Genomic DNA, 23,825 nt, shown 5'->3' with positions numbered 1-23,825 from the left:
GGAAAAGAAGGGTGGGGGGGCCTCAGGACTATATAACACATAGCATTTAAAGAGGGGGGGTAAAGGGATCAATGGCAGGGAACTGGAATGGGGCTTATCGAGGGGATCTGGACCGTGCATACCTGTAAAAACTAAACCTGGACAGCGGGGGGGGCTGGGCAGGCTGGACAAATTCAAACATGGGCCATGGGACACGTGGCGACTGCTGATTGGTTGCATGGTGAGCCCGCGAGTGGGGGGATACCCTCAAATACGGGGGTTTGGCGGTCTAGCGGGGGGAAGGTCCTTACAGGATTTTGCGCTACTGGTGGATAATCCTGTCATCGCTATCCGGTCATCGCTCTAGGTCAGCATCATTTGAGGGCCAAGCGGAGGAGCAGCAAGTAAGGTGAGGGCATCTCCTTTTCTCGCTGGCTGTGAAGGTTGGGATGCATGCGTTCTGTGTGGGCAGCATTGAAGGTGAGCACAATTTTTTTTCTCGCTAAAGGGTTGGATGCGTGGGTTCCATGCATGCTTTCTGCAAGCATCTCAAGGCTCGACCATGGGGTTATGCACGAGCTTGGCCATGTGAAGAAAGGGAGTGCGTTGTGTGGCTGACTCTGTGTGTGTGTGTGTGTGTGTGTGTGTGTGTGTGTGTGTGTGTGTGTATGTGTGTGTGTGTGTGTGTGTGAGAGAGAGAGAGAGAGAGAGAGAGAGAGAGAGAGAGATAGAGATAGAGAGAGAGAGAGAGAGAGAGAGAGAGAGAAATAGAGGGAATTATTGTCATGCTTTTCATGAGCTAATTTGGCTTGAGGTTGTGGCAAGGGGATGGATCGTTCACCTGCTAGAAAGGGGAAGAGAACATGGCAAAGGGGTGGTTGATCTCTCATCACAAGAGGCAAGGCCGATGTCTCACCAAAGGCAAAGAATGGGGAGGAGGTCCAGCCTACGGAGAAGTCCGAGAAGGTGGACATAGCTAAAGAGCAAGAAGAGGGACCCTTGTGTCATGAGGAGAGCTTCACTACTCCTCCCACATCTCCTCATGTAGAAGGGGCTACTTCTCAACCAAGGAGAAGTCCACGGAAGCACACCTTGCCTGAGATGGGCACACCCTCGAGCCTAAACATCCATCCGCGAAAGAAGTTGGTGGGCTCAAGGGAATGTGGAGTTGAGACAAAGGATGTAGCAAAGGGAGAAGCACGGGAGGTATTTGAGGATCTTCCAAAGCAAGAAGAGGCAGCCAGCATCCAAGATCCAAAAGTCTATCTAGAGATTGAGCTCCCTGATGGATGGCTCGCACGCCAATGCCGCGCAAGTGCTGATTGCCCAAAGCGATCGGCCTTCATCTTCAAAAGACTATGGATGATGTCTCACCTCAAGACTTTCCATGGAATCACTGTAGAGATTGAAAAGCGCCCTGGAGGTCGCCCCCTCCACAAAGAAGCTGAGAGAAGAGCAAACCTCATGCCTAATCCGGAATTGAAAGCTTGGCATAAAGCAGCTTTAAAGAGATTTGGCGACAAGGATAGGAAGTTTAGGCAAAATTGTAAAAGGTATCAGTGCATCACGCGCATACGGGCTCACCAAGTATGGAAGGACCTCGGAAATCAGTACAAGCACATGTCAGAGGCCGCTTTTATTGAGGAATTTGTGGCTGGGAAGATGCGAGACTACATGGCAGTCAAGGCTCTCCGGCTAGCAAAAATTCAAAAGCGCATTGATGAAGGTTACAACACACATGTAAGTTTCCGATTTGTCTAATTTGATTTTCTTTTGTCATCAATTTTCATAGTATGTTTGCGCACCATGTTTGATTAGTTCATTCATTTCTACTAATTCTCTAACTACCATGCTATGGACATTCACAGAAGAGGATGCATGATATTCCTCCTTGGCTTGAGGCATCCTTGGAGGACACTGACAATGAGGACCCTTTCCAGTATGCTCCCGAAGGAGAGGACGACAATGAGAATTATGAAGACAAGAGAGAAGAGGGCCCAGGACTTGCAAAGACATTAAGCAATCTTAAGCTTGATGAGGATGTATGTGTCTAGGATTTGTAACTTTTGCTTTTTTGTGCATAAGTAATTTTGTTTAGGTGTTGAGAGCGGTGAAAAAAAATCCAGCATGTTGATGTGTTCTAATAAATGTGCATTCCTTTCTAGCCTACATTGCTTGCAACTCCAACAAAGAAAAAGCTTCCGATTCAAAGAGGGAAGACACAAGAGAAAGCTATTGAAATAGGCTCTCCTAATGATGCATCTTTGTCGGCTCTCCTATTTTATGTCGGTAATAACCAGCTGACAGTTGAAAAAATAGGCCATGAAATCAGCCCTGCCACTCCCACACGTAGTAATCGGGCCTTGTACAGGTGGCTTTTGTCAACCATACCTATGTTCACAGTTTTCTAATTGTTTGATACTCACTATGTTCATGATTGTGGCATGTTGGATGTAGATTCTCTTCACATGTGCCTATGTCGCTCAACTCTCTTCGCTTTGGCCTACGAGTGGACATTGATGATCAGGCTCTATGCTTCATCTTATCAAATAAAGCATCCACGCGCACGATGAATCTATTTGCAATGTAATCACCGCCATGTTTTTGTTATTGAGTGGTATGCATTATGGTGAGCAAACATGTGCTTAACATACTCACTTTTACAGGTGGATGGAGTACACACTAGGCTCAGATGTCCTCAGGCAAGTGATGCTTGTGGACTCTATGTGGTATTCTATTGTGGATGCGACTTTGGGCAAGCAAGATTCCATGCGGGTCTTACATAACTTCTTCGGGGAGAGGGACTTTGGTGAATGCGTGCTTACATTTTTTCCAATCATTTACAGGTGGTTTGTAAGGAGAGGACAAAGGACTACTAGGTATGCTACATTGTGGCTTCTCATTGACATGCTGATGTTGTCTCTCTTTGCAACAGGGAGCATTGGACATGTTGTGTTATGTATCTTGCCACACATGCAAAGATTGTTGGGCTGCATAGGAGAAAGAACCACATTCTCTACTATGACCCACTTGGGTGCACGACCATGATGGATATTGTACCTGTTTTGCACAGGTACATGGGTTGAATTTGTTCATCATAGCTTGGGGAGGTCGGTATATGAAACAAGTTGATATGGCTATCAATGGTTTTTTATCTTGCTTGTTATGAATATGCAGTGCTATGGAGGCGATGGCCCAAGGAGTAAAAGCTCATGATGTTCAACATGCATTGCTTGAACCTGCCACCAAATTTGAGTTAAAAGTGTTGAAAGTATGTCTCCTTGTGCTCTCTCATGCTTGGAAAATTTAGGGCATGTTAGTCATGTTAATGGTTTGATGCTGCAGGGCCCAATTCAACCAAATGCGATTGACTGTGGGTTTTATTTCATGGTTGCCATTCGCTACATAATTCAGTCTTGCTTGCAGGAGAAGAGCAAAAGCTGGGTATGCTTAGAGTGTGTGTCGAGTGCTAGCTTTCTACCATATGCATCTGGATATTAATCTCCTTTCTAATTTCCTTCAATCCTCTTGTGTTTGTCGATGTTGTGCAGGTGAAGAAGACATGGTTCATACACGATGATGTGTTGGCATTGAGGCAAAGCCTCCATAGTTGGTGCTTAGATATAGTGGGGGGGGAATGAGATTATGGCTGGTCACCATATGTGTTGCATTTTGCGCTAAAGGGAGCCAGGTCTATGGCCGTTTGGTAAAACAACCCATGACACTTTATGTATGATCGGGTTTAGGGCGAGGTTTTGTGTCAGTCTATGCACAATGGTTTTGTATCAGCCTACATGTAATGTCCAGGGTTTGTGTCGATAAAGTATGTATGGCGAGTTTTATGCTGCAATATTGGTTCACAGAAAGCAAATCATTGGCTACTGACTATGTTTATATGGGCTTGTTTATGGCGGCTAGCCACATCCGAGATCCATATTTTGTCTATGTGCAGGTTCAGGACTATGTTTGATGTATGTGGGAAGTGGCCATGTTTATGTATACAAGCAGGTTTATGGTTACGTCTGGGTTTATTTATGTTTGCAGGTTTTTGGCTATGTCCGGGTTTAGTTCCATGTGGGGCTAGTGGCCATGTTTGTTTATGTTTGCAGGTTTATTTCCACGTCTGGGTTTAGGTGTGGCCAGTGTTTATGGTGTAAGCGGGCTGTATCAGAGTTTTATGCTTGAGCTCGATTGAACCCCGATTCCTCATCCATTTTTGGACATGCATCTAGTCCAGCTAAATTATTATTTATGGTGATGTTTGATTTTTATTTCCTGTTGAGTAAAATTTATGGCAAGGTCCGATTCTGTCTAAGGCGACTCCCCGATTATGTATGTCTATGGCGACTCTTTTGTTTATGGTGAGGTTTTGTAATGTGTTCCTAGTTTGTGGTGCATTGTCCTTTGTGACGAGCTTTTGGTGCAATGTTTCACGTTTATATCTGGATCTATAATAGGTGCTCGGTTTTGGGTTGGTTTATGGCTATGTCTGAGAGCCATGTATGTTTTAGGTGCTCAGTTCTGGGCTCGGTTTCTTTCTGTATGCAGGTTTATGGCGAGGTCCAGGTTTAGTGATCGGATGTGATCAACGGCCATGTTTATTTCTGTATGCAGGGTTATGGCTTCGTCCGGGTTTAGTGATCGGATGTATGGTTGTTGGGCCATTTTTATTTCTGTATGCAGGTTTATGGCTTCGTCTGGGTTTAGTGATCGGATGTATGTTCAACGGCCATGTTTATTTCTGTATGCAGGTTTATGGCTTCGTGCGGGTTTAGTTATTATATGTACTCTCTGATAAGCCAATGTTTATGTGTATATTAGTGATCATGTAATACAAATGGCTCGATCAATTTGATGTTATGGTGACTCTAGGTTTATGGCATTATGGCGAGGTCCGATTGGTGTTTGTGCCGTTGCAGTCCATTTCGAGTCTCCTATAACTGATCATGGAACCCTAAACCGGCTCGATCAATTTGATGTTATGGTTTGTGCTGACTCTACATTTATGGCATTATGGCGAGATTTGTTTTTGTGTGTGTTTATGGTGAAGTCATGCCAGCTGGGTGGGTGTGTTTGCCAATCAGTTTATGGTCATGTCCGAGATTATGGCGAGGTCCGATTGGTGGTGTTTGTGCCGACCCTACGTTTCTGGCATTATGGCGAGGTTTGTTTTTAGTGTCATGCTGAATGTGTGTGAGCTTTTAGTCATGTCCCAGAGTATGGCGAGGTTCGATTGGTGTTTGTGCCGACCCTACGTTTATGGCATTATGGCGAGGTTTGTTTTTAGTGTCATGCTGGGTGTGTGTGAGATTTTGCCAATCAATTTATGGTCATGTCCGAGATTATGGCGAGGTCTGATTGGTGGTGTTTGTGCCGACCCTACGTTTAGGGCATTATGGCGAGGTTTGTTTTTAGTGTCATGTTGAATGTGTGTGATCTTTCAGTCATGTCCCAGAGTATGGCGAGGTTCGATTGGTGTTTGTGCCGACCCTACGTTTAGGGCATTATGGCGAGGTTTGTTTTTAGTGTCATGCTGAATGTGTGTGTGTTTATGGTGAAGTCATGCTGGGTGTGTGAGCTTTTGGCAATCAGTTTATGGTCATGTCCGAGATTATGGCAAGGTCCCATTGTGTATGGATGGAAACTATAAGGACCCTTCTTCTAAAGCTGAACTGGAAGATGCAAGACCTAGCAAGAGCGAGAGCAAAAATCAGAATCCCAGAATTGGTAAAAGCATATGCACATGGCTGATGTGCACGCATCCTAAACCTAGCAAAATCGCCATCAAGATCAGTTGAAGCATGACCCTTTTGGGCTCAACCTATAGCCCTATATAGAGATGCAAGACCTGGGAAAAGCCAGAGAAAACTCGGCCCATGAGCTTGTTGTCAACCACCTGGCAAAAGGCTTGTGTTGATGCATTATGGTTTCATTTTGTTGGTAATATCAAAGAGACAACACTTCATTGTTGCGACCACTTATGAGTGATAAAGAACAAACAACCAGATTAAGACAACCCAAATGAACTTTAGGATATCTACAAACTAGTCTAGCTTCTTGGGGACCACATCATATCAATCTAATTGTTCCAAAAACAAATATATTGCAATTGTCCAAGTCATGTTCACAAAACATACATAGCTTGGAAAGTTCCAATGAGGCATGACATATGAGGATGACCCTAAACCGCATGCAAGTCATATAAAAGTAATTCGTGTCTGCGAGGCATAGATCTTCTCATATATTCGTCCATCATCAAGCTTCACACTGAGATGTCGTTCACAATCAATATGCAATACCTCGTGGTCACATGCTATGATAGAACCATTGGCCGGGTTCTCACCATCCCATAACTGTACAAGGTGGTTCATGATGTGGGAAGTTGAATTTGCAGACAAGTGCTTCTGAGATAGAGGAATCAAAGCATGGCATGTATGGCAACATACTATATTTGAGCCATCAACAAGAAGGGTTTTGCTACAACAATGCCGGCAATTAACATGTCGCCATTTCTCAAAGCGCACTCGATTTCTCCCTCGCTGGTGCTTACGTTTCAAGGAACCTGTGTTTCTGGTTTTTTTTGCTAGTTCTGGACAACCTTCAACTGCCTCACCTATGCCATCAATGATACACGATAGCCTGCCATGCCCAAGCCGTGTTTGTGTGACATTTGCCTGGATTTGTTTGATGCTACCCTTTCTTGGCAAGCTGATCTCCTCTGGCTCATGGATATTCTCCAAGTTCTCCATAGAGATCTTTAATTTCTTCAGAGCAACCTCCTTTTGCTGCAATGTCCACTGCGGTTATACATCAGCCAATTGTCACTAGAACTCCCTAGATTTGTCGATACAATTGACTATCTCCATGTCAACCTGTTGCAAGTATGGTCCAATGCCATTCATATCAGTATCCAGTGCTTTGTCATCACATCCACTCCTTGTTTCAAAGACATGGGCACATTGTTGCATTCCATCGCTGGTTGCAAGGTCAGCCATTGCATGCACGCTATCCACAATAGGTAAAATTGCATGAAGCATTGGAAAATAGCTTTGAAGTATTAACCGAAGCCCATATAGATGCTTGCATTGGGAGGACCAGTCTGGGCAATCACAGTACGAGGATTGCATGCTCACATGGTACCAAGAGTCTGATGTCATGCTTTGAATCTTGAAGAGTAATGTAGATTCGTTCACCACCTGAAGAGTTTCAGGATTAGTCTTGTATCGTTGACATAGCTTCTCCCCAGCAGCTAGTGCCTTTGTTGCACTCTTGCTTGAACCATACAGAGTAAATCGTCCAGAATCCACTGTCAATGAACATGCCTTGAACTTTACTAAGGGGTAGATCGAAGAGAAAGTCCAAGGAGTGGGACAATAGCTCACCTAGCTCTTGCTCTTGCTTGAAGAACTCCAAGAGAGTTCCTCCCATCCAGCTTCCACTCCTCGCATTGCCAACAAGTGCATGTAGTAGATCCAAGGCTGGCCTATTTATCCTCGCATCCAAGAGAGTATACTTGACATATTGCCATAGTCTTTCCACCAAATTCGTTGTGTCCACATTGCCATGGGAAAAAAGACGTCCAAACTTCGGCCAGCGTTCACGTCATACGCATGACTTCAAGCACCATCCATTGGAGACATAAAGCTGAATATTTGCATGATTGCAGTAGTCCAGCAAGAGGCGCTGAAAGCGAGCTTCAAAGTCGTCCTCGGAGCTGGAGTGCATCAAGTTACACATTGAAGAATAAGCATGGTCTTGCATATGTCTTGGCACTTGCGGCAAAAGGTTCTCCACCCAAGCCTTTTTGACATGAAACCAATAAACCAGGACATGACATGCTACTTGGACTCGTTGTCCTTCACTGTGCTCAACCCAACAAGCAGGATCATCTTTGACGGCACTCAAGATGGCATTCAATTCTTGGGGACATTTGTCTATCACAATTGCATTCGGTCGTATGCTGCCCATTCTCGAGAATATCATCCGGATGGTCAATTCAAGGGCAACGCTCTCCTGACATGTCCCAGGGTCACTTGTGCACATCATCAACCACAAAGGAATCCCTGTACCATTTTGATTTGGCAAAACAGCTGCATACAATGGCAACCCATAAACGTTTGTCTTGAATGTGCTGTCCACGGCCCATGCATTATGTTGTGAGAATCGAATACACATCTGAAGCATCCAATCATCTTGAATGATGACGACAAACGGCTTGTTGACGTCTTGCAAAGCATTTGGGTTGTATGGTTGCACATATGCGACCTTTCAAAAGCAATAAGAAACTAAATAAGGACATAAGAAAAAGGAAAACATAAAAATGAAGATAGGGCACTCCAAAGTACCTTCCCTGCGGCTTGTAACTTTAGAGCCTCCATGTACATTGCAGACCAATCATTCCCAGATGCACGACCTAGAGAAACCAAAATGGTTAAGTAATTAAAGGGGTGACAGGAAAAGAAAATTATCTTGCTACCTTCATGCCGTAGGCTATATGACAACTGTTGGACCTCCTTTGAGATCATGAAGAATTGAAAAGTTGTGCGATCTAACAAGGATGCTCGTTGCTTGTGGAAGTTTTCTTTTGAAACTGACATTTTGGCAACATGGCGGCATGTTCCAACATCAAAATAATCCTCCATGCAACATTGAAGCACACTTGGATGAACAGGTAGATGATATAAGTCAGCCCGAGAGCCAGGAACATGGCCCTCATGGGTAGCACGAAGCAAAATCGTGACCTCATGAACTCCCTCACTAAATTGCACCTGTGCCTTGAAAGGACAACCGCACTTCTTCGTTTTCCTCTCTCTACGCTTGTTTTCTCCATGATGCCTTCTTGAACCACCACGATGACAGACATAGTAGTCCTCTACCTTTCCTTCGCCTACCTTGGCTGATCTTCTTGGCTGATCTTATCTTAACAAGCCTGACTTTATGGCTTATCATAATACTCTCCAGCACATCACACACATGAAATCTATCTGTAATAATTTTTTCACTTGGATTTTTCTCACCGGCATTGCCCTTCCCTCCAACTTCTGAAACATAAGCGATTCAGATTGGAGGATAGGATCCTTCTTACATACCTGACAATTTCTGACCGCATCTCTAATGAATGAAGTAGGTATGCCATGCCTTTTGATATCTGTGCACCATGCAATTTTCATCTAATTCATAGTTTCCAACATGCTCAAATGAGCCCCTTGCTGGTCGACATGACATTGTTCTGTGATGGTTGTCCACTCCTCCTTTGGTGCAATGGCTCTGGGAGGGAGACCCTTCAAGAAGATCCTAACTGATCCATGCCGAGGGGATCCTCGGATCACAAGATTGTCCTTCATCTTGTTCCACCATTTTACATCATGCATGCCGACATTGTGCAACATACCCAATGTTGGCTTACAAATCCCTTGAAGATCTAATAGCATAAGGTCATAGCTCTCCCGAGAAAAGCTAAAGAAATGGTGAGAAGCATGCAACTCTGGGTCAAAAGATTGGGTCATGGGTTTCCTCCTATGGATTGAATCTGCAAGGAAGGTTGAAGGGAATTCGGTAAACTCCTTTACTTGGTCACCACCACTAGAATGGGATCCTGATTCCATGGAAGCACTACTTGAGCCTGTTGATGACGAGTTGCCTTCCTCCAACTCCTCATTCAAATCAAATATACGATATTGCTTTTGTTTCTCCCCATCCTCTAAAGCATCCAATCGTGCCTCCATCCTGCCCGGCATCCCTCGATCTCCCTCTGCCTTCTAGGTTACGTTTAGGTCAATGGACTGCATAACTTGTTTTGCCTCCCAAGGTACATTGAGATCCAGCATTTGTCTGCTCTCCATACCTGTTGTGGCTTCTTCCCTCTACCCTCCTGCCTCTCAGAGATAATGCGTGGCCTCTCTGCCCAAACCCCAACAGCGTGGCCTCCCCGCCTGTCGACCCTCCTGAAAAGCGTCCCAAATTCAAATTTCCACCCTGATGACATGGCACTTCCCTCAACCTTATCCTGCTTGAATTTGGCCAGCCTGCCCAGCCCCCTCCCCGCTGTCCAGGTCTAGTTTTTACAGGTATGCACGGTCCAGATCCCCTCGATAAGCCCCATTTCACTTCCCTGCCATTGATCCCTTTACCCCCCCTCTTTAAATGCTATGTGTTATATAGTCTTGAGGGTGGGCGGAGCACGTGGTGGAGAGAGAGAGAGAGAGAGAGAGAGAGAGAGAGAGAGAGAGAGAGAAGAAGAAGATAACTTTATCGTGGTGGGAAATATCCGACGAGTAAGTTGCCTTGGATGCGCGACGTGTTCTGTGCTTGCAATCAGAGGAAGTCGGAGAGAGAGAGAGAGAGAGAGAGAGAGAGAGAGAGAAAGAGAGAGGAGCCCATTGCGAGACGAGCTGTATGGCAGTGGGGATGGATTTGTGGGGGCGATGCGGACGCGATGCGACTGCAGGCAGGTCGACGACAGGAGGCAGTTCTCTTGGCCTTGGAGTTCTCTCTTGGAATCCTGGGTCTTCCCTTCATGGAGCTAGGACGATAGAGCAGGCCCGGGAGAGAGAGAGAGAGAGAGAGAGAGAGAGAGAGAGAGAGCTGGTGGAGGCACAAGCGGGCAAGCCATGGCGCGATGGGCAGCACCCTGGTACGCAGGTGATGGCGACGACGCAGGGCAAGCGAAGAGAGAGGAGAGAGAAGAATTCGTTTTGCTTTTGTTTGGAGCGGAGGCATCTACGAGATTCGCGTTAATAGGAGTATGTTTGATCGAGTATGCATGCATTAGCTAGCTTGACAGATTTTTATCGAGGTTTTCCAGTCTGCGACTCGACGAAGCCCTGCCTGCCTGCCTTGCCGAGCGAATTCGAGGACTCAGGAGCCAAGTGGAGGAGCAGCGTTTGAGAGAGCGAAGTTGAGGACTGAAATGTGCCATTTCCCCGAGAAGCACCTCTCGTCTTCTGGACCCACAGAGGCCGACGCTGTCAGCGACCGCAAACTCACCGATTTCTTATTGAGCGCTGGAGTTTATGAACCTCCCCAAGAATCCATGCTTCGGGTGGAGGTGCTCGGCCACCTTGATCGGCTTGTGAAAGTCTGGGTGAAGCACGTCAGTTGCAACAGGGGCTTCAGCCATGAGCTCGTTGAGCAGGCAAATGCCAAGATCTTCACTTTCTGATCGTATTGGCTCGGTGTGCATGGCCCTGGCGCAGACATCGATGCCCTCTGCGTCGGCCCTCGACATGCTACTCGAGAGGAAGATTTCTTCATTGTGCTTCATGACATGCTCAGGGAAACTCCCCAAGTTACGGAGCTTCATCCCGTCCCAGATGCTCATGTTCCTCTTCTCAAATTCAAGTTCCAAGGCATTTCAGTAGATCTGTTGTATGCAAGGCTTGCGCTTTGGGTCATTCCAGAGGACCTAGACCTATCCGAAGACTCCATTCCATGCAATGTTGATGAGCAAAGCGTGCGAAGTCTGAATGGATGTCGGGTTACGGACCGCATACTGCGCCTTGTTCCTAACATTCTGGCATTTCGCACCACGCTCCGGTGTATCAAGCTTTGGGCCAGAAGACGAGGAGTGTATTCAAACGTCTCTGGCTTTCTTGGTGGAGTGAATTGGGCTCTGTTGGTGGCTCGCATTTGCCAGTTGTATCCAAATGCTGTACCCAGCATGCTGCTTTTCAGGTTCTTCCAAGTTTACACACAATGGAGATGGCCAAGCCCTGTCATGCTATGCGAGATTGAACAAGGGACGCTGGGCTTTCCTGACGGGACACATGTGATGCCCATCATAACCCCTGCATATCCATGCATGAACTGTAGCTACAATGTCTCCGCCAGTACCCTTCAAGTCATAACTGACCAGTTTGAGAATGCCAACCAGGTCTGCAAGGCTGTGGAGATGAAGCAGGCAGAATGGAGTGCGCTCTTTGAGCCTTTTCCATTTTTTGAGGCTTACAAAAACTACCTGCAGATTGATATAATGGCCGTAGACGAGCATGACCTGCGTACATGGAAGGGTTGGGTGGAATCCCGTCTCAGACAGTTGACACTGAGGATCGAGCGCGATACAAAGCTTCTCTTGCAATGCCATCCCTATCCCTGCGAATTTGTAGATACATCCAAGCAAATGCAACACACAGCCTTTTTCATGGGATTGCGGTGTGGGCATGCAGGTGTTCCCGTTCAAGAAGGCCAGCAGCAGTTCAATATACAGGGGGCTGTTGATGAGTTTAGGCATTCAGTCAATAGTTATCGCTACAGAAAGCGTGGCATGAGAATTCATGTTTCCCACATACGACGGAAGCAGATCCCGCAATTTGTTTTCCCTGGTGGTGTGCGCCCTTCAAGGCTGAAAATATTTTTTTCCCCAGGACTGGAATCATCGAGCAACTCTCCACCATCTTCACAGGAAGGCCAAGCTGGGGATGCATGCGATGAATTGAGAAACTCTGTACCAAAACGACAGAGGGCCTGTTCGGTTTACTCTACTGGGCTTAGGCCAACTCAGTCATCAAGCATCTTTCCTTCAAGGAGGGAAGCAGATCCATCCACAGACGATGTGAATGGTTTGCTGCGCCAAAACTTCAAGTGGTCAGCAGACATAGTTTCGGACAAGTCGTCAGATCCCCCAAAGAAGCGGAAATGGGCTGCTGATGTCAACAGAACAAACTCTCGCAGATGTGAAGAGGGAAATGAACATGATGATCGTATTGTGCCGAGAACCAGAACAGAAAATGGGTACTATCTCACCGCTCCGAGAAGTGGGTTTGCTAACGTTCGTGTCATGAATGGTTCTACCAGCAAACGAGTTTGTGTGAGCATACCAACTCTGCCTCCATCAAGCTGAGAATGGCTCAGGTGATGAGTTAGAGTGAAAGAATGTATTCCTTGTCATAGTCCAGTAGTTCTTGCCCGGTGGCTACAATTGCAAGCCAACTGATGTTGTTTACACATTCTCTGTAAACATTTTTTTGATTAATTAATGCAACAATCATTTCTCTGTAGACGTCTTTTTAATTATTTAATGCAAAAATCTAACTTTAGTTAACATTTGTGCTACTCATATCATGGGCTTAGGTCGCGCTTCGGGTGTTATTGGCTTGGTTTGGGCAAAATGATGGAAAACCAATTGCAAAATGATGGAAAACCAATTTGGGCTATATTGTAAAGTGTATAGTGCCTCTAGACTTGAATACATGGCCAACCAATGAAAATTGGAGCTTTCAATTGAAGAGCTCTGCTTTGACTATCTAGACCAGGTAAACAAGTGACATGTCACACTTGTGGAGAGTGAACCTTTGCCTGGAAAACAAGAAACAAGAAACTTCATTTGTTGTAACACTATTACGCCCAGGGATGTGTTGTTGATGGTGTAAGCCTTGCGGCTTGCAGTGGCCATTCCCTGAAACAACGGGCGACCGGCGGAGGCTGGGAGCCATGGTGGGAGCACATTATTCCAGGGAATGGCCACTGCAGGGCCATTCCTGGCCGTCAAGGGTTGTGGGGAGTAAGGCCTTAGTGCTCGCTAAAGTGCAGTATGTGCAGATTCCGAGTGCTAGCGTGGCAGAGATTTTGGTAGCTGAGGTGGCAGACCATGAGCGTATCCAGCTGGAGCAAATTTCACCTGTTAGCGTGCCTAAAATTCTGCCTGTTGAGTTGGGAGGCGTTGATTTGTGTGCAGATCATGCACGTTCTGCCTGCGGACGTGTTGCAGATTTGTCGACTGTAGCACCGATTCTGCAAATAAGAGCATGCAAATTGGAGGGCTGAGATCATTGGCCCCATGGCCTGCGACTTTGACGGATGGTCCAGACTACACGCCCCTCGACTCCCGACCTTGATGGTGGGGTACTAGGGTAGCAGGCTCCATTGAATGCAGGCCTCCCTCCCGAGTTTCCACCTTTGATATCGAACATGTAGTTGTTGCAAAAAGCCCCTCCTTTGGTGGAGAGAGAGAGAGAGAGAGAGAAGAGAGAGAGAGAGAGAGAGATCACCTACCACGACCCCAAGGAGCCTTGTGGTACGCATATGCAACCTCCACAATATGGTGGTGGTGGTATTAGCAGCTAGTAAGTGCCAATATCTCAAACAATGTTCAAATCAAATCCTTTAACCTTTGCAACTGCTCCATTCTTGGACCACCACTCAATATAGCATCCTTCATGTTAACTGAGATTGCAATGAAATTAGTACTATGTATTTGTTTGTATCAGTTAACTTGTGCATGCGGGCTCTTCACTTTGGGTTTTATGACGTAGGAACTTGTGAATGGTTTTTGTTGAGTTGGAATGAAAGCTTATTTTAAAATTTACAGAGATAGCTTCTGTGACCAGTTTTAAGTGAGCCTTGAAAAGATTTTGTTGATATTAAGTAATGGGTGAAGTGGGCGAGCGGGAGCGTGTGTGAGTGTCTGTGCATTAATGGAGAAGAGAGGAGACTTGTGTTTGTAGGGGCTAAAACTCACTATCAACATGTGAGCTCCCTTATTCTATAATGTACATAATGAATAAGTAAAGGGGCGAGAGACTGGCCTAACCGTCTGTCGCCCACATGGGGCTTTATCCCAACAACCTCCCATGTAAAGACCAATGTGGCCGTGAGAGAGAAAATAAAACCGTACAAAGTGACCTGTACAAGGCCATCACAAGTATGACCTCAGCCAACACCCACTGGCTCACTGAATTTGTGTGCATCCAGCTCTAATTGTAAAGGAGGATTGGGATCGGGATACATGGCGAGGATCAGGAATTTGGCGAACAAGGTGCATAGAGTATTATGAGTGACTGTTGAGATGTCAGCACCTCAATCCCTTCCATTACCTCATTTGAGGTGCAAGCTTTGGTTTCTGCGTGCTAACTTGTTGTTGCAGATCTATCGTTGCAACACTATTACGCCCATGGATGTGTTGTTGATGGAGTAGGGAAAAGGGATGTGTTGTTGATGGTGTAGGGAATGGCCCTGCAGTGGCCATTCCCTGAAATAATGGGCAACCGCATAGCAACTGACGGAGGCCGGGAGCCATGGTGGGAGCACATTATTTCAGGGAATGGCCACTACAGGGCCATTCCTGGCCATCAAGGGTTGTGGGCAGTGAGGCCTTAGTGCTCTTTGAAGTGCAGGTAAAGTCTGTGCAGATTCTGAGTGCTGGCGTGGTAGAGATTCTGGAAGCTGAGGTGGCAGACCATGAGCGTATCCAACTAGAGCAAATTTCACCTGTTGACGTGCCTGAAATTCCACCTGTTGAGTTGGGAGGCGTTGATTGGTGTGTAGACCATGCACGTTCTGCCTGTTGACGTGCTGCAAATTTGTCGACTGCAGCGTCGATTCTGCAAGTAAGAGCATGCAGATTGGAGGGCTGAGATCATTGGCTCCATGACCCGCGACTTTGATGGATGGTGTAGACTGCACGCCCCCCGACTGCTGACCTTGACAATGGGGTACTAGGGTAGCCGACTCCATTGAATGCAAGCCTCCCTCCTGAGTCCCCACCTTTGATATCGAACATGTAGTTGTTGCAAAAAGCCCCTCCTTCGGTGGAGAGAGAGAGAGAGAGAGAGAGAGAGAGAGAGAGAGAGAGAGAGAGAGAGAGAGAGAGAGAGAGAGAGAGAGAGAGAGAGAGAGAGAGAGAGAGAGAGAGAGAGAGAGAGATCACATACCACGACCCCAAGGAGCCTTGTGGTACGCATATGCAACCTCCACAATAGCGTGGTGGTGGTATTAGCAGCCAGTAAGTGCCAATATCTCGGACAATGTTCAAATCAAATCCTTTGAAGATCTTGACTTGGTTGTTTGAACTTTGCACTGCTCCATTATGGACCACCACTCAATATAGCATCCTTCATGTTAAATGAGATTGCAATGAAACTAGTACTATGTATTTGTTTGTTTCAATTAACTTGTGCATGCGGGATCTTCACTTTGGGTTTTATGACGTAGTAATTTGTTAATGGTTTTTGTTGAGTTGGAATGAGAGCTTAATTTAAAATTTACAGAGGTAGCTTCTGCGATCAGTTTTAAGTGAACCTTGAAAAGATTTTGTTGAAATTAAGTAATGGGTGAAGTGCGCGAGCGGGAGCGTCTGTGAGTGTGTGTGCAACAATGGAGAAGAGAGGAGAAGAGGAGACTTGTGTTTGCAGGGTCTAAAAATCACTATCAACATGTGAGCCCTCTTATTCTATAATGTACATAATGAATAAGTAAAGTGGGCGAGCGACTGGCCTAACTGTCTGTCGCCCACATGGGGCTTTACCCCAACAACCTCCCATGCAAAGACCAATGTGGCCGTGAGAGAGAAAATAAAATTGTATTGTACAAGACCATCACAATTATGACCTCAGCCAACGCCCACTGACTCGCTAAATTTGTGTGCACCCAGATCTAATTGTAGAGGAAGTATAGAGCGATCGCCCACATACTCCTCACCAAAGCCGTACACAACCCGTAGGTATCTCACCATACGCTCTGCAAAGTGCCCCTCTGTACGGCTGACTACTCCCACTGGAAATGCACCTACCACAAATGTAATCTCAGGTCTGAGATCAAAATCTCATACATGAGACTCCCGAATGCTGATGCAATCCTGGTAATATCTGCGAATCTGACCATCTCATTCAAATTTGGCTCAGAACTCCACTCATGGCAATCACTCTTGACACCCGAACTTTGATCCCTGGAGTCCATCCTCGTTTCCATCGCATGTCACATGCGCACCAAGAGCATCTGCCTCTCCTGAACCCCGGGTGGCAAGAGCAATGCCTAGCTCCAACTCACACGCATCAGCCTCTGGCCTAAGCATATCCATGAATGAGTGAATCATGGATGAGTCCTGAGGGATTTAGCCATCCATATCCGTCATTGTATCCACGAATGATATGCCCTACTGCACAATTGTCTACACAACTGACTCAACATGCTCACAAATTGGAGCATCATGCAACCTATTCGCAAAGGAGACATGCCTCGTCTCTCAGCATGGTTGCGTATTCAGAAAGATTGTGCCATCTCGCACATGACGTATTCGCATCGCATGAATTGTGCCAACATTAGCACCTCTCACTATGGATAGTTGTCCACGATGCAATCTGAAAATGTGCTCATCCAACACTACTTGGCATCCGTTGTCTCGTAACTGACTCACAGAGATCAAGCTCTACGTCAAACCTGGCACATGGCGTACATCTCGCAGTCCGTATGATGCACCACTTGGCAATGATAGCCTGACATCTCCTGCACCTTTTATGTCATGCACTCAATCATCAGCTTGACACATACGTCCACCCAAGCATACCACTAGCATATGTGCTAAACCACTCACAACTCGGCGTGACGTAAAATCTAGCACTCGCATCTAGTATCCAATGCGAATGTACTGTGTCACCAAAAACCGACAAAAAGAAGTTAGGAGTAAAAGTCGATATCTCCGCCATGTGTGGCCACATGGGTATTCATAACTTAAAAACTAGCTTCAATTACTTGCACACACAATCAAATCAAACCAAATTGAGCTACACACACTCAAAACCAATGAAATTATTAGTGAAATTACTCTATTCTAAACATCCTCTACTCACTAGCTTAGGTTATTAATTCCTGACAGCGACGCCAAATGTTGGGGGTCATCGTAGCATTACCTAATCACAACCCAAGACCAACAAAATTATCAATCCTATGATCGGCAACCCGGCTAGGGTAGGGAAGCATGAGCATGATTGGATGTATTGAATGAGAGGATTCAAGAGAATGCTCTTCCAATGCAATAGAGATTAGCCATGAATCACAAACTGTAATCACACAATAATCATAAATCAAGCATCACCTACACACATTAAGCCCATCAAAGTCCAACTTGCCATAGACTAGAATCTCAAAGAATTCTCTTAACAAGCACACACTAATTGCATTGGTATTGGTCTCTCCAGCCAGCACATGCCAATCAAGGTACTTAATCAAAAGGTACACACACAAGGGTGAATGGTGCTTGAATTTCATTAAACCCATCCACACACAAGCAAACAATAGGGCACATACTCTAATCACAAGAATAAGAACCTAATTAATCAACCTAATTAGAGATATTAAATATCAAAAATTGAGTACTCATAGAAGGATAAGAGTGGTCAATAAGCAAGAAGTCATCACCACACACTCAAATCTAGAATAATGAGAAGATGAAACTACTTCATGACATACTGGAATATAGAAGAACTAAAACTAATGAAGAAAGTAGAGATTAGATTAGAAAACGCTTCTCTAATTACAAAGGATTAGCACTAGCCTTCTAAGCATGGGCATTAAGCTCAAGGCTAGGCCATCCATAAAGTGAACATACAAGAGTGAGCTCTGAAGAGTGAGTACTCAAGAATGGATCCTCAAGAATGAAAACTCTTTGCATAAAAGGCTTTCTTATAAAGGCATACACTACAAGCCTTTCTGCTATGGGATTAAGTTGAGCCCTCTAGCTAACATATACAATCTGGAACTCCCAAATGAGCCGAAGACCTTATACAATGTGAATAGGAAATATTGTGTACATCCGTAGCACATCTCTATCTTGGTGCATAATCGATGTAGCATGCGTTAGCCACTGCTAACATTCCCCCCTTCCTAATTTGGTGCACGTCCCCGTGTGCCGCTGAAGCAGAGCATGTTGACATGGTAGAAAGCACGTCCATGGAAGAATGTTGACCTGCAAAACATAAAACAAGTAATGAGTGTCATAGGCCAACACAAGTATTAATAAAACATGAAGTGCAATGAATAATCATGCAAAGTGAATTTTTTCTTCTAAAAGACGGGTCACTCATAGTAAAAAACTGAACAACATAAAGCAAAAAAACACCTAAACTATCATGAAGATTAAACCACTTGAAACTTCAGTTTTATGCATGAAACACAAGCAATCAATTATGACCCTAGGCTAATGCAAGGACATAAACCTACCAGTCTAAAAAATATATGACCAATCTTAATAAAGAATTAGCTTGGATGCAATCAATTGTAAGTGCATTGACCTACTCCATTCAATTTTTGAGTGGTTAATTTGATTCCAATGTGTTGCTAATTTATTTGACCTACACTTTGAACCTGATTTGATTGTTTTGGAATGAAATTGATGGTCAATTTTGACTAATTAATGATGTGTGTATCAAGATTAATCTTGATTTGCAATAAGAAATCATGTGTGTGCATAAAAATCGTTGTGTGTGTAATGCACCAAAGAGGGAAAAAACTACCAAAAAATTCAAGTCTGTGTGCACCTAATCTTGAGTGTGTGCATGCATAGAAATTGAGAAAATTGATGATATATGAGTATGAAATCATGTAATTGATGTGTATGTTATGATAATTCAATCAATCGATAAGCCTAATTGCCAGAAATTTGTGCAAAAATTGAGTGTGTCCATATCCAAGACCACTTGATTTCAATGATTGATGGTCAATTGGGGCACCAAAATATTTTTGATTGTGAAATGTGCATGAAAAGTGTGTGCCTACTCAATGGCATGTGCAATCCAATGGGTTAATGAATAATTGCTAGTTTTTACTAATTATGATGATTAATTTGGCCAAATAATTGATGTGTGTGTCACGATTGGCTTTGAGAATTGAGATAGATTACTCAATTGGTACTCAATTGTGTAGATTTTTAGTGCATTGCCATGCTAATGATAAATCAATTTGATGAACATGGAAAAAATACACTAGTGTGTGTACCTACTCAATGGATTTGATATCCAAATCGGGGATGAATGATTGCTCTTAGCTTTCAAGTATGATGATTGCAAGACCTAAAAACGAGGTGGGTGTATGATTGATTGAGTAGGGATGACTCAATTGGTCAACCATTGGGGATGATTTGATAAAGGTTACCATTGCCGTGTATGCCAACTTGATTGAAAGTGGTAATTTTTTTGTTAATGCATACATTTTCAAGTGTGTATAGACTTACAAACCAAATCCAATTGGATTTGAGTGATTGAGATTTGGGAAATAAGCAATAGAAGGTTGAAATTCCAATTCATTGCAATGTGTATGATGGAGAAATCATCAAATTGAAGCAATACAAAAGAGATGTTGAATGGTGATGTGCATGAAATGTTGGACATAATTTTTCGATATGTGTAAAATTTGAGATCAATTGCACCTTGCATTGGAACCTAAGTTAATTGTAACTTGAGATTGGCATTGTGAACATTTTACACTCAATTCTATGTGTGTAGACATGCAAGGTTAATGACTTTTTGATCGGATTTGGGAATTCAAATTGAGCAATAAAATAATCAAGGGTGGATTTGTGCATTGTGTGCATGACTAGATTATATTAATAGCCTTGATTTGTCAATGACAAGATAATGGGTTGATTTTGGAGGGGGAGAATGATGAACTTGCCCCATCATTGGGAAGTTAGCTAGATAAGAGCATATTCTTCTTCTGAAGAAAATTTTTGTACACCTTACTAATGCTTGGGTACTTCATATATTGACCACTTTAGATGTAGGTAATGTAAGATTATCTTCATTCTCATGTCAATCACCATTCTATGGCCTACCGTAGGAAGAAGCCCCCAAAACCCCCACACACACACACATACACACACACACACACACACACACACACACACACACACTTTTTTTCAGAAATGCCAAGGCATCATGGCCTTGATTGCAGTCGTTGGCCTGCAACTCGAATCCTCGCCCCAATCTCGCCTATGCTGACCCACTTGCACCGCTTCCTCTGGTCCCGCCTTGGTCGACTTTCTAGCTCACAACACACACACCAGGGATTTTAATTACGCGATGACGCATTTTGTTAAATGTTAATTATTGTTGTTATTATCACTATTTTTTCATGTTAATAACATATCTAATGTCATGACTTACGAAAACCAGTAGAAAACGTAGAACCAGCGGGACAACCAACAATTCCGGCAGGCCTGGCGGGTTTAATACGAAACCCGGTGGGCCCTGCGGGACAAGAATCTCGCCGGGCTCGTCGTGTACCCCCTCCATATTTGGCAGCTCTATATAACCCTTCACATCACATCACCTCTTCCTCTAAATTTGGTCATCCTTTAAAATTTAGAAGAAAAACTAAAGGTAAAAAAATGAATAGTCTTTAAAAAAAATTAAAACTTAATGTATCTCTGATCATGGATCATTAGTTCTTTTTTGGACTGAACTGATTCTTGAAAGGAGGTAGAAAGGTGGATCTTTGGGTCGGTATCTCTACATTTGGGATGGACTGATTTCATGTTTGGTTCACCGTTATATTTGTTAAATTGATTGCTATATTGATTAGAACTTCTATCATGGGTCATTAGTTCTTTTTTCGACTGAACTGATTCTTGAAAAGAGATAGAAAGGTGAATCTTTGGGTCGATATCTCTACTTTTGGGATAGACTGACTACATGTTTGATTCACCGTTGTATTTGCTTGCTATTCTGATTAGAGATCCAATCATGGGTCATTAGTTCTTTTTTGGACTGGACTGATTCATGAAAGGAGGTAGAAAGGTGAATCTTTGGGTCGATATCTCTACTTTTGGTATGGACTGATCACGTGTTTGATTCACCGCTGTATTTGATTGCTATTCCGATTAGAGCTCAATCATGGGTCATTAGTTCTTTTTGGACTGGACTGATTCATGAAAGGAGGTAGGAAGGTGAATCTTTGGGTCGATATCTCTACCTTTGGGATGGACTGATCACATGTTTGATTCACCACTGTATTTGCTTGCTATTTCGATTAGAGCTCCAATCATGGGTCATTAGTTCTTTTTTGGACTGAACTGATTCATGAAAGGAGGTAGAAAGGTGAATCTTTGGGCCGATATCTCTACTTTTGGGATGGAATGATCACATGTTTGATTCACTGCTGTATTTGCTTGCTATTCCGATTGGAGCTCCAATCATGGGTCATTAGTTCTTTTTTGGGCTGGAATGATTCATGAAAGGAGGTAGGAAGGTGAATCTTTGGGTCGATATCTCTACCTTTGGGATGGATTGATCACATGTTTGATTCACCGCTGTATTTGCTTGCTATTTCGATTAGAGCTCCAATCATGGGTCATTAGTTCTTTCTTGGACTTGACTGATTCATGGAAGGAGGTAGGAAGGTGAATCTTTGGGTCGATATCTCTCTTTTTGGGATGGACTGATCACATATTTGATTCACCGTTGTATTTTCTTGATCATGTTTGAGTAGATTGAGGTTTATTCCCTTCAGGCTTCACTACTACGCTTGTGTGTGATATTGATTATAACACTAATGTTTGGTTTGAATAATACTTGAAAGAAGAGATAACATACTAAGCTACGGCGGGCCCAGCGAGCAAATAGCTTTACTCGGCGTGACCGCCGGGAAGACTCACTATCCCGGCGGGCTATGAGCCGGTCTCCAGGTCTCCCTGGAGGTCAAAAAAGATAAATGTCAATTAACAAAATATATTTTATTTTGCATTTCTATTGTTATTAACCTAAAATTATAGTGTGATCACGTCATTTTGAAATCCCTGACACACACACACGTGCGCTAGTTTGACTGTACTATCTGCCAAAAACTCTAACAAAAACGATACATGGAGCTTCATTGGCCCCACTGGCTGGCTTGGCGCAAGCGTACACAACAAGTTGCTCTCCCTTGCTATCGACCCCACTGATAGTGTCGGCGTGCAACTTGGCTAGCCATCAAAAGCATGGGTCCTCTGCCCGGGTCACGCACACACATACACGTTGCTCATAGATTGAGTCACTGATTAGCTTGGATGAGGCTCACACTACCCACACACGCTCTTCTACTGAGCAGTCAGTGGTCCCGCTGTGCCTGAGTTGCTTGGCTCGATCAATATAGCCGAGTCTCCAGGTCATCTCTCTTTCGGCCTTACGACCTCAACCAGCCCTTTCTCTCGATTTGTACACTACTGATGAAGAACAGAAAGTGATATATATCTATATATATATATATATATATATATATATATATATATATATATATATATATATATAAAGCATTGACATTTTAATCAAAACTCCAAGGAGTGCATTCCGCCTGAGACTCTGAAAAAAGAGGGACCTCTCAAATTTGTGGTAAGTCACCAAGTCTAGGATTGGGACAACTGTCACCTAGCTTACCCACAAAACGAAAGAGAAAAAAAAATGGAATTGAGCTTAAACTTGAGTCAAACCAAGTTTGCATGATAGGAATCTTTGGGCTCGGGTTGAGCGGATCCGCAACTCACCTTGGGAAGGAAGAGTTTTTGTTCAAAATTTGCAATATTTTTACTTGGAGTGATTCGTGCTTCATGAAGATTCCATATTTTGGATTTCCGAGTGGTTGAGTGTGACAATGTTATGAACCTAAATCAAGTGTTGAGAAAATTGTTACATGTCACTCAATTAGGCTCTTTCAAGTGTTACCGACTTGTGTTTGTAAATGATCATTAAATTGTGGGTTTGCCATTGAGTCTAATGTGGTGTGTGGTTTGATAAAAACTAATTCATGTATGTACGCTTCACTTTTGAAAGCCACCACCAAATGATGCATTGATGCATAGTGAAGAGTGTGCATCAAAATTTGGAGTCTACATTGCTCAAGTACATTTTAGTGCTTGAATTGAATGAAGAATCATTGCAAAGCACTAAAAATACCTATTTAGGAATTTTAGGAATTATTCAAGTCCGATTTCTTATGATGCTGTTAAAAAACTTAGTATTTTTGTGTAGTTTGAGCTATCATGTATTGACGGTTACACTCTACGTTTCATATACCACTTAACACATATCTATAGGGTCGATATGTGTATTTAAATACATACTTATATGCATCGACTACAATGACATCAAAAGCATGAGGAAAGC

At 43.9% G+C, this 23,825-nt stretch overlaps 2 protein-coding genes and 2 pseudogenes across 2 annotated transcripts; 2 read left to right on the top strand and 2 right to left on the bottom strand.

Annotated features, from left to right (window-relative positions):
• The first annotated feature begins 842 nt into the window (after nucleotides 1-842).
• LOC147429672 (uncharacterized) lies at nucleotides 843-3,620 on the top strand. The gene is made up of 10 exons (XM_086495313.1): nucleotides 843-945; nucleotides 1,028-1,719; nucleotides 1,848-2,021; nucleotides 2,145-2,350; nucleotides 2,437-2,565; nucleotides 2,646-2,825; nucleotides 2,915-3,052; nucleotides 3,157-3,250; nucleotides 3,325-3,423; nucleotides 3,531-3,620. Exons 1-10 carry the CDS (start codon nucleotides 843-845, stop codon nucleotides 3,618-3,620), a joined length of 1,905 nt encoding a protein of 634 aa, XP_086351439.1.
• A 3,608-nt stretch (nucleotides 3,621-7,228) lies between these two features.
• LOC147429671 (uncharacterized) lies at nucleotides 7,229-8,576 on the bottom strand (annotated as a pseudogene).
• A 573-nt stretch (nucleotides 8,577-9,149) lies between these two features.
• On the bottom strand, nucleotides 9,150-9,821 carry LOC147429670 (uncharacterized). Its single transcript, XM_086496065.1, has one exon. It carries the CDS (start codon nucleotides 9,714-9,716, stop codon nucleotides 9,150-9,152), a length of 567 nt encoding a protein of 188 aa, XP_086352191.1. The 5' UTR covers nucleotides 9,717-9,821.
• An 836-nt stretch (nucleotides 9,822-10,657) lies between these two features.
• On the top strand, nucleotides 10,658-12,936 carry LOC147429669 (nuclear poly(A) polymerase 4 pseudogene; annotated as a pseudogene).
• Nucleotides 12,937-23,825: the final 10,889 nt, after the last annotated feature.

Source organism: Adiantum capillus-veneris, chromosome 22 (assembly GCF_014529385.1).
Source record: "Adiantum capillus-veneris isolate H3 chromosome 22, ASM1452938v2, whole genome shotgun sequence".
NCBI lineage: Eukaryota > Viridiplantae > Streptophyta > Polypodiopsida > Polypodiales > Pteridaceae > Adiantum > Adiantum capillus-veneris.
This window is presented reverse-complemented; position numbering and strand designations above follow the sequence as displayed.